The sequence below is a fragment of the Halichoerus grypus genome, chromosome 7 (genome assembly GCF_964656455.1).
Source record: "Halichoerus grypus chromosome 7, mHalGry1.hap1.1, whole genome shotgun sequence".
NCBI lineage: Eukaryota > Metazoa > Chordata > Mammalia > Carnivora > Phocidae > Halichoerus > Halichoerus grypus.
The window spans coordinates 68,187,242-68,198,385 of NC_135718.1; the positions used below are offsets into that span (position 1 = coordinate 68,187,242).

At 49.7% G+C, this 11,144-nt stretch overlaps 1 protein-coding gene across 3 annotated transcripts in view; it reads left to right on the top strand.

The window, feature by feature from the left end:
* The window catches only part of CAPN9 (calpain 9), a 42,959-nt gene extending 32,072 nt beyond the window's left edge, over positions 1 to 10,887 (top strand). For all 3 annotated transcript variants that reach the window (XM_036106970.2, XM_078077698.1, XM_078077699.1), the window contains 6 exons: positions 728 to 792; positions 1,276 to 1,344; positions 1,628 to 1,706; positions 3,442 to 3,558; positions 6,203 to 6,267; positions 9,340 to 10,887. In XM_036106970.2, coding sequence (XP_035962863.2) covers positions 728 to 792; positions 1,276 to 1,344; positions 1,628 to 1,706; positions 3,442 to 3,558; positions 6,203 to 6,267; positions 9,340 to 9,366 — 422 coding nt within the window. In that variant the 3' untranslated portion in view covers positions 9,367 to 10,887. The remainder of the gene's footprint in view (positions 1 to 727; positions 793 to 1,275; positions 1,345 to 1,627; positions 1,707 to 3,441; positions 3,559 to 6,202; positions 6,268 to 9,339) is intronic.
* The last annotated feature ends 257 nt before the right edge of the window (positions 10,888 to 11,144 follow it).

Genomic DNA, 11,144 nt, shown 5'->3' on the forward strand with positions numbered 1-11,144 from the left:
GGCTGGATAATATTTCATTGTAGGAGTATACCAGGTTTTGTTTCTCCATTCCTCGCGGATGGCCATGAGGGTTGTTGCCACTCTCTGGCCGTTATGAATAATGCTGCTGTGAACACTCATGAACGAGTCATCTGTGTGGACATTTCTCTTGGGTATATACCTCGGACAATTGCTGCCTTACACGGTAACTCTGTACTTCCTGTTTTAAGGAACCATCCGACTGTTTTCCAAAGTGACTCTTTTACGAGCGGTGTACGAGTGTTCAAAGTTCTTCAATAATTTCAAATCCTGCCTTTTAAACTGACTTTTTATGAGCATTTCCCCAGATCATTAAATGTGCTTCAGAAACATGGTTCTTAAGGACCGTGTAACAATCCATCCTTCGCACATAACCTTTTCTGCTCCTACCCTTCCACTGGTCGTCTATGTCATCTCTAAATTTTTGCCATTATACATAACCAGATGATAAAGATGTTAAATTGTAATTCTTTGCTTGGGATTCTTAAAACTAGGGTAAGTGAATGGAAAGATCTTCCCGTTTTTTTATATTGTGCAGTGTTGCCTTCCCAAAGGCCATGTCAGTTTCTGCTCTCACCAGCAGCCTGAGAGTGAGCACGTCTCCCCCTCACCAGCCCGGGATCTGATCACGCTCTTGGACTTCCAGCAGCCGGCCATAGGCTTATCTTATCCCACGTCCAATGAATTCTGCTTTCATGTGTGATTTCAGAAAAAGACCTCCAATTCAAGAAGCTAAGCCTGATTTCCTGTAAAAACATCATTTCTCTAATGGATGTATCCTTCCAATCTGTGGGCAGAAAGGGCTGTGTTTTCCTGTCGTGCAGACCCTCTTAGAATGTGGCACCTTTAACCGGTAGGATAGTCTTCTTCTCGGAGAACATCCAAAGACCAGGCAGCCCCTAGAACTGGAACAGAATCAAGAGGCACAGACTGTCCAGTGGAGGGGGGGGATGCTTTTGGAGGGACTTGGGGGTCTTGTTGCCACTTTGGGGTCCCAGCTAAGGGAATAATAAGGGAATGTTTTTATTGTGCTTTCTCGAACTTGCTGGTGCCATCCCCATCTTACCTCTGCCATTTCCCCTCTTCAGAGATGCGTGGTTTGATAATTAAGCCACCTCCCTAGGAGCCCTGACTCTGTGCCACCTGTCCCCCAGGCCAGTCGGTTGCCCCTCCATCCCTGAAGTCCCGCGAGGCACCTTGGGTTGAAACCCCGCTCGTCTTCCTTCCTTCCTTCCTTCCTTAACGCGCTCGGCACAGACCAGTGGCAACGGGAAGCTAGAGTTCGGGGAGTTCACAGTGTTCTGGGACAAGCTGAAGAAGTGGACAGTACGTGACCCCGCCGGGCATGGCCTCTGGGGATTGCGCCAGCCTGGAGCAGGAGGGGGTCTTCAGCGGCCAAGGGAAAGGGCTGAAGGGAAGGAATCGTGATGCAATTCCCCAGTTCCCTTCTCCTGCTTACAGAAGTACCCCAGGGCTTGCCCCCGGAAGGGAAAGGAAAGCCAAAGGTGGAGGAGCCTCTCCTCCTGTCCAGGCTGTATGCAGTTACCATCAAAGGTGGCGCCTTCGGGTACCCTCCCTCTGGTTCTCAATGCCTCTGTCCTGCCCACAGAACCTCTTCCTTCAGTTCGACACTGAGAAGTCGGGCACCCTGTCCTCCTACGAGCTGCGGAGCGCCCTGAAAGCCACAGGTAAAGCAAAGCCTGGGAGGTCAAGTGTGGGCTGTGCTTGGCCAGGGACTGTGGACGGCCCCTTGCTTCTCATGCCCTACGAGGTGGCCGGTCTTTGACCCGAGTTCATGCTTCTTGAGGGCACAGCCCTGCGAGCGCCGGAGCCAGGCCTCAGGCTCAGGACTCGCTCGCCCACGCCAGGGCCCGTGTTCTAAACCACTGTGCGGATATTGGCAGGAATCTGTAAAATGGATCCACTAAGGGTGAACTTAGCCTGACCCCCTCTGCCACCTCTGGCCAAGTTTTCTGGCCGAGCAGAGGTACATGTGGCCCGTTGGTGGCAAGCCGCAGGGCCTCCAAACCTCTAATTGCTGCTTTCGGAGGGTGATGACCATGGACGAGGCAGGGCGTGCCCGATCCCATGATTCAGGGTCGGGGAACGGAGCTCCTCTGCCACCTGCAGCCCTGTCCCTGGCCTTGTCCCCGGCTTTGTCCCCAGCAGACGGAACCCAAACCAGATGGTAGTCACGGTTTATATCAGCTCTGTACACAAAGGATGGGAGCCAGGTGGTGTCCCTCGCCCTCTGGCAGTCACCACCAGGGCAGCCCGAGTCTCTGGGGCTCTGCCGTCCTGGGCTCACAGCCGTGGTTCTGAGGCCACTGCAGCCCCCAGCCCCTGCCAAGTTGCGTGGTGTTTCTCACAAAGCGTGCTTCACAGACGTGCCCCCTGGGCCCTGCCAGAGCTTAGAATCGGGTTCCCTCCCAGGTGAGCCAAACATCTGGAAACATCGTCAGCTTCATGGTCTGATAAAGGGACAGAATGTCCAAAATCGGGACCATCTTGGGTCCTACGAAAGGGAGGGAAAAAACCAAGGTTAGTTATAAAGTGGAAAATACCACAGAGGAGGAGGGCCTGATTTTCTTAAGGGCTGGTGACCCTGTTTCTAGAGGAGGAGGACGGAGCAGAGGGGCAGATGTGGGGGGCAGGAGGGTGCCCTGCTCTCCCCTCCTCCAGCCTCATGGAGAGCACATGCTAGGATCTGGGGTATCACCAAGAACCGACACCACTGGCTGGCTCCAGAAACTGCTCCCAGTGTCTGACTGGCCTCCTCCTCTGTCTGGGATTGGGACTAAGGAGCAGGGAAGACGTGGGTAGACGTCTAAGCAGTACATTGAATGTTCCCTGGGAAGTGAGCATGTAGACTGAAGTCAAGGGGGGGATCCCTAGGATGTAGGTTAGACATTGAAGCATTAAATATTGGATCTAAAGTGACTTTACCTGTCTAAAGCCCTCATTTAACCAATAAGGACAGGAATCCCAGAGAAGAAAAGCAGACCGCCTCTGGCCCAGCCTGGGTGGGTGAATGAGCCCCTGCCCCAGGGGGTCACTCACCTGGGGCAGCAGCATCCCTTCTAGAAACATGATTTCTAGAGCCCTCAACACCTTTGGGTTAAAGTGCTCTCCAGAAAGGGAGGTGGGGGAGAGGGGGTGGGAGTAGGGCTCAGACACCATCCGGCTTAAGTTCCCGCAAGTGAGGCTTCCTGAAAAGTCAGCAAGATACAATGGGTAGGTGAATGTCAAAACCAAGAGCATGACCTCACAAGTCCACCAGCATCCCTCCTGATGGAGACGCACACTGTCACACTGCATCCACACTGAGGACGGGGAGCCCACCTGCTGACTGGGTGTGCTCCAAAGGTGCACCCCACGGGGCCCAGCCAGGACCAGATCTGTATCTCCTCCCCGGCCCCACAGGCTTCCAGCTGAGCCATCACCTCCTGCAGCTGATCGTCCTCAGGTACGCGGATGAGGGGCTCCAGCTCAGCTTCGATGACTTCCTCAACTGCCTCGTCCGGCTGGAGAACGCGAGCCGTGAGTGGCTGGTGGGGTTGCGGCCCCTGGGCCCCGAGGGGGTCCCCGTCCCCTCAGTTCCCTTCCAGGAGCGGGTGACAGCCAGCCAGCCATGAATCCTGGTGACAAGAGGCTCTGTCGTGTGATCTCTGTGCCATGTGCGTGGTTAGATGAGGGGTGGGGGTGTGGGAGTCTTCTCTGCTGGGCCGTCCTTAAGAATCTTCTCATCCATGGCCTCTGGGTTCGGGCCACTCCGCTTGCTCAGTCATCCTCCGCGTGTACACTTGCAGTGTCCTTGCAGGACGGGTTGGGGGGGGTTCCGCCTCCTATCTGAGGGAAGTTCTGATCCGGGGTCAAATCCATCATAGCCCACAGAATCAGAGGAGTCTCTCTCTCTCTCCTTCGTCTTCTCTTTCCTCCTCTGTCCCCCTCCCTCCACCCTACCTTTGTGTTTTTTAAGCCCTAGATGCTGACCTGGTTTTCCCAGACAAGGTGTGTTACTCCAAGAAGAGAGAGAGAAATTATGTGTAGGGATCCTTAGAGCACGCAGTTTGTGGTCACACTGTCACCAAGTTGAAGCTGAACGGAGCGCATCCAGGGGCCTGGAACCCAGCACCAGGGTGGCCACCATGATTGGGGGCGGGGGAGAGAAATGTGTCGGTGCCCAGTGCCCTGCACACCTGAGGATGCCCATGCTTGGTTTCACGCTTCAGTGTCACCATCTTGAATCTTCATCATTTTTTAACAAAGGCTCCCACATTTCCATTCTGCGCTGGGCCCCATGAAGTATGGACCTGTCCTGCTTGGCATTTTCTGAAGGATGTTTGCTAGGTGACCTCAAGGACTTGCTAAACCAAGGCAGGGCCTGTGAGCCTCGGGTCTACCGTGCCAGAGGTCCCTTTGCTTCTTTTGTGACACTTGTGTTCTACATGTGATTACCTGTCCCCAGGCTGTAATCCCCGGGAAAACCGCACTTAAGGGACAAGTGAGGTTTATGGGTGGGCTGACCGTGATGACTTCAGAGAGGCAAGCAGGTCCTGAAGGGCCTTGCACGCCAAGCCAGGAGGCTGGGCTTTCTCTAGGTGGTTACCACTAGCTAGTAAGAGGTGCATTTTAGAAAGGCCCCCCTGAAAGGTAGTCACTTACTAGAATTACACAGTGGTCAAAACGGACCTAAAAAGAATGAGATTTGGTAGCTTCTCTTCTCTCAGCTGCCCCTGTCCTTTCTAAATCCTCTCAGCCCGATCCTTCCCAGCAGGGGGTTCTCAGCTTGTTCCTACAAAATCGAGGAATATTAGGGAGAAGGCACTTTGGGCTTAACACCATCCTACTCCAGGATCCTCTCCTTAGATCCACCACCTGGAGAACTTTTTAAAATACCAAGGCTAGGGCTTTACCCCAGGATTATTCAAACTTTTTATTCTCAAAATTTTTAATCAGACACTTAAGTATAAGGAATAATAATCAGTCCCCATGGGCCCCACACCAGGGTTCCTAAACTTTACCACACATTACAACCCCTCCGGTAGCTTTAAAAAATTTCGATGACCTGGGGTTGGGAGGTGGGCAAAATAGGGGAAGGGGATTCAAAGGAAAAAATGTTTTGTGATAACCAGGCTGCACAAGAGGCCAATTAATTAGAATCCAGGGGGCGGCACGCAACCTCACTGTTTATAAAAATCCCCCAGATGGTTTCAGCGCCTTACACCAGCCTCAACAATGATCATCCTGCTCATCTTTCAGATGTTCTTCTAACATATACTTTTTTCGAATTATTTGATAACAGAGCTCAGAAATTCAGTCCTTCCCTCTGTAAATATCTCTAACAGGTAGGCTTGTTTTCAGCACAGTGCTCATGTCGTCTGTACCCCCAACACACTTCTCAGTGAGCCCTCAACATCATCTAAGACCTGGCCCATGCTGAACTTCGCCAGGTCCTCGTTCCACGTTTGCTTGCTTGTCTAGGGATCTACTCACTGCACTTGGCTGTTGGGTTCTGTCTCTTTTGTTCTATGACAGTCCCCTCCCCCTTTTTGTTATATTTTTAAAGTTCCTGGGAGACTCTTACGGGAAGCCAGACTTGACTGGCTTGGCCACTTCGATTAAAAGGGGAGACTGAGGCCCAGAGAGGAAAGCAGTTTTCAGTGCGTTAGCTGAGACGTCCAGATCAGCCAGCTCTCCGTCCTCCCCCTGCTCCTCCTACGTGTGCGGGCGCCTACAATGCTCACCTTCTCCTTAGGGACTTGTAGAGATTGAACGGCTTTCAAGACTTATGCAAAACTTCATGTACATGAGCCTTTTCTCTGGGGAGAAGGCCCGTGGATTACGAAGGACCTGTAGCTCCCCAAAAAGTTAGCATAGGGGAGATGTTTGGGGTCCAGGAGCTGGCCAGCTGACTGGCATATTGTAGAGGACAGCACGTGCCACCCAATGCTAAGGCCACCAGCTCTGCCATCCCAGGAATTCAAGAGCCTCCACCGTGTGACAGAAATCCCCGTGCAGTCGGCCTGAGTCTGGCCTGCCATTCCAGAAGATCCTTGCTTACCACCAGATGGAGCAGCTCCTCCACGGACTGCCCTGCAGGCCCCAAGGTCACTAGGAAAGAAAGAAACCTGTTGAAGGAACTGTCCCCACAATGATGCCTTTCTCGTGTCTCTCCTATTAGGGGTGTTCCAGGCTCTCAGTACGAAGAACAAGGACAAGGAGTTCATTCATCTCAACATAAACGAGGTATGATCCAGCCAGGGCTAGGCAGAGCCCCCGCTCTATAAATGTTTGCTGAATGCATGTGAAGGTCACACTTAGCCATGGGCATAATAACAACAATGCAACTGCTAATATTTTTTAGGTGCTAGTCAGTTAGCAGCTAATGCAGCCGTTACAATAGTCCTGTGAGCTAAGGATTAACAGAATCCTCATTTGGCAGAAGTGGAAACTGAGGCATAAAATGATTAATCACCTGGAACAGAGTGAGCAAGTAAACCCTGCCTTCTTCTTCTCTTCCTTCTGCCGTATGGGTTCCTCAGCCTGCCTGCCTTCTAGCTTCCAATTCGTTCACTCCCCTTGCGCATGTTGTCCTGTGGGTCTCATGATTCTTGGGGTGTGTGTGTGTGCGCACGCGCCTGCATGTATGCACATGTTTGCACACACCTCAAAAACCCTGAGAAAGACACAACTTTTGCCAGTTACAGGGCTAACCACAGCAAAAGTGATGGAGGGAAGAGCCTGGATCAGAGTTTCAGAGGCTTTGAAGAGGTGTCCCAGGTGTGGACCGTCCTGTCCCCACTGCCTAGAGTGTGGTCCGCAGACCAGCGGCATGCACATCACCTAGGGGAGCTGTTAGAAATGCAGAGTGCCACATAGTGATTACAGCCCACAAAACTGTTATAAACTTCAGAGTTGCTAAGAGACTACATCTTAATTGTTCTAGCCACACACAAAAAAGAAATGATAATCATGTGACCTGAAAGAGGTGTTAGCTAATCACATTGCAATATATAAATACATATATAACATTACACAGTGTTAATGTCAATTATATGTCAGTAAAATGAAGACAATAAAAAATTACACAAACAAGAAATGCAGAGTACCAAGCCCCACCCCAGACCTGCTGAATCAGATCTTGTTTTAGGAGGATCCCCAGTGATTCCTACACATACTAAAGTTTGAGAATGCTGGTTAGACATTCTCCTACCCAAAGGCAGGGAGGAAACTATAGAATGCCTCCCTTCACTGGTTCCCATGATTTCTTTCTTTTTTTTCTTTTAAAGATTTTATTTACTTATTTTGACAGAGAGAGACACACTGAGAGAGGGAACACAAGCAGGGGGGAGTGGGAGAGGGAGAAGCAGTCTTCCCGTGGAGCAGGGAGCCTGATGCGGGGCTCGATCCCCAGACCCTGGGATCATGACCTGAGCCGAAGGCAGATGCTTAACCGACTGAGCCACCCAGGTGCCCTGTTCCCGTGATTTCTATTGCCCATTTTTCTCCTTTCTTTTCCCGTGTCTTCCTGTCCAGCTCTGCTTTCCCTTGGACCTAACAGTAGCAAAGCCAGCAGCCCGAACCTTCTTCCCGTCTCTGAGCTCTTTCCCCTCCCCACCCTCTTCCACATTCACACCACAAACACTGGCTCATTTCCAAATTCAGTAGCAACTTTGGATTTGGGTTCCACTTTAATGACTATCAAGATAAAGAAGTTGATGACAGTGTGTATTAAATGGGATGGAACATCCCCTTCTGTGCTTTGATTTTGGTCAGTTCACCCGCTCTGCGCCTCAGTTTCCCCATCTGCAGAGAGATCAGGCCTTAATCTTACATCAAAAGTTTGGTTTCTAAAAAAATATCATGTAATTTGGCCACTTATTGTGTCGCCTCATCACCAATGTTCTGTGTGTATCTCCGATCCCTGGATACACTGTGATTTCCCTGAGGACAGACACTGGGCATTTTCCTTTTCTAGTATTCTCTCTAAACTTCAACGCACACAACACAATAAATATAACTCCTCTGACCGATAACCATATAAAACACCTGGGGGTTTCCAGAAAAAGATGTGCATACTCCAACTGGCCCCTTATGAAAACAAGAGGGACCCCTAGACCCAGATTTCTCAATTACATCAATATTTGGCCACTATTAAGCATGAAGAAAGGACAGTGGCCACCTGTCCAGAGTGCAGGGGGAGAGTGGGCAGGTTTGGTACTCAACACTCTCTCCCAAAGGCTTCAACGAACGTACCAGAAGCGTGGAAGAAGCGTTCTATTGCCTCAGAGTCAAGGGGTCACTTTCAAACCAAGTGTCCATGGGTGGGGGTGCTGGAATGAGCTCTCTATCCTGTCCACCCTCCCTTCAACAGACCCAAGTCATCTGGTGTGAACTCCTGCCCCGCCCACAGTTGTCCATCTCTAAGACAACAGGACAAATCTTCGAGTCTTCTCCCTCTTTCTCCCTTCGAGCCCATCATCCTCAACTCTGGCTGCACAGTAGGATCACCTGGGGAGATTTTAAAATCCCAATGGCTTGGCCATGACCCAAACCAATTAAGTCCAAATCTCTCGGGGTGGGACCCAAGCATTGATATTTTTAAAATTCCCCCATGAGTCCAGTATGCAGCCAAGTTCAAGAGCCCCCTCCCATCCACCTAGGTAACAATCGGATCCTTGCCCCACCTACAGTTACTCCGCTAGAAGAGCCTGTGTGTCTTCCTTCACCCAGCTGCCTTCCCTGACCCTGACCTTGGCATACGCTGTGTCCAGGAAGTGGAGCAGAGAAGAGAGAAGAAACCATCCCACATAATTGTGTTTCCCCGTGACCATGCTGTGATAAGAAAGCAGGGGGCAAGGGGAGGAAGAGGCAGGATGCCCTCAGGCTAGAGAAGGAACTGCATGCAACTTCACCAGTTCACTTGTAAAGAGCCCCAGATGCTGAGCCTGCAGCCTCTTCCTGATGGACCACCTCTGTCCTAACCGTCAGGGGACCCCTCATCAAAGAGGAAAAGGCACTTCATATTGCCCTGCCTGAGGTGCCTCAGGAAGGCTCTCTTCTTTGCCAGGGAGAAAGCACATTTCTCTCTCTCTCTGCACTTGACTTGAACTAACTCAGAAAGATCTCAGGACCTCTGGAAAACTGAAAGTGTTGGGAATTCACATTTTAAAAATATTTCATGTTGAAGCGGAAGTCCATATTCGAAGGCAAGATGATTGGATGGCGGAACTGCTGTGACACAAACCAACCAGGGCTGGTAGGGGAGTAGAGGGATAACCAACTCTTCACTTTCTCTCTCTGTCTTTTTGTTCCCAGTTCATCAACTTGACAATGAACATCTGAGGCTTCCGCAGCAAGGATGCAGTCTGTCCGGCCGAGTCTTGACTTTTGGACCATGAACTTCAGAACGTTTCTTGGTGTAGAGCTCTCCTCCCATTATCCAACCTTCTCTTCTCCCTGCCCCACCATCCTGATCTTGGAAGAATGAAATGGACTCAGCTATGATCTCTGATTTTATGCTACTTCTTTGTACAATCCCTGCCCTAAGAGGGGCTGAGGTTACCACCTGTGCCTTACGCTCAGGTTCAGGCATTGTTAGCAATTTCTCCCCCTACCTTCCCCACCTCTTCCCAGTACTAATTATCCAAAGTGTAACTCAGCGCACAGAGCCCTGGCTTCAGTGGAATGTCAATCATTACACTCGAACATCCTTTACAGGACAATGTTTCTATAAATGTGTTGGGGCCTGAGATGAGAACAGAAAGTTGTGATGTCATAATTAAGTATTTTCTTCATCTTAGGTATGTTTCCTATTGGGGGGCAAACCTTAGGGGAATTCTGGATGCTTACTTGTAAGAGTGGAACAACATGAAAATCCCTATTTCCTCCTCCAAGAGGCGGTAACTAAGACAGTGTCTGTCCAGTCCAGACATCCTTTGTGTCTAAAGCTTTGGGTCAGAAAAGTCAGGTGCAATGCTTTTCTTCTCGGTAGTCCAGATTCAGGTCAGACTGGATTGCATTCATTTCTACCATGATGGGGAAGAACAGAGTGGAGAAGCCTTGTTTTAGCTCCCTGACACTGAATAGGAAAATCCCACCAAATTGGAATAATGGGAAATAACGTGATATTGCCTCAGTAAATGTTAGGTCTCATTTTCTTATTTATATACTTGTGGCAGGTGAGGTGGAATGGAGGGGTGTGCAGAGAGAGAAGGGGGCACAATGGTTGGGATGAAGATCAAGTTAGAAGTGAAACTTCATCAGATTCCTGTCCCCTGGCTAAAGATGCCGGGGCAACATGATCTCTTCTCAATTCCCAACCCTTCCCTGATCTCACCCAGCAATAGGAGCATCATGCAATAACAATGTTTTCTAGTTTCTGTACTTGATATTTGATATCTTGAGGCCTTGCTAACCCTGGAGGGATTGCCCTTCCCAAAGCTAGTCAATTCCCAGAAGTAGCAAACAGCTTGCCTGCAAGTGTGCTTTTCATATACAAGCCAACCAATCCAGAGCCCACACCCCAACCACCTCCTCTATGGGACTTTGACACTCCAGGCCACTATCCACCTACCCTAATCACCGCAGGGCCAGGTTTCAGACAACTAGGGACACTTCTAAGCCCCAGAGCCTGCTGAAATTATACAAACTAGCCAATCGTCAGACTGCTTACCCTGCCTCACCCATTCCTTCCTATGGAAAACACAATAAAGACTCTTGCCCACATTTTTCCCTTGCTCCCTCTGGTTCCTGATCAATTCTGGTGCCTCTCTGTATGGCCCTGCATGACATGGCATGCCCCCTCCTTTTGGGATTGGTGAATATAACAAGTTACCTTTTCAATAGCAATTGTCTCCTGATCTTTTGGTCTTACCAGATAACAACTTGAATTTACAAGAAATGAACAGCACTACAAATGGTATCTGTGGGTTAATATAAAAGTCTATAAATGTGTTTTCTTTTTTCTTCTAATTTTGTTAAAAGACATAAGGTTATATAAAGCAATAATTATAACACTCTATTCTTAGGTTTGTAACATACGTAGAGACATATAATAATAATAGCACAAAGGAAAGGAAAGAAATTGAGATATATTGAAGCAATATTGCTATATTTTACTG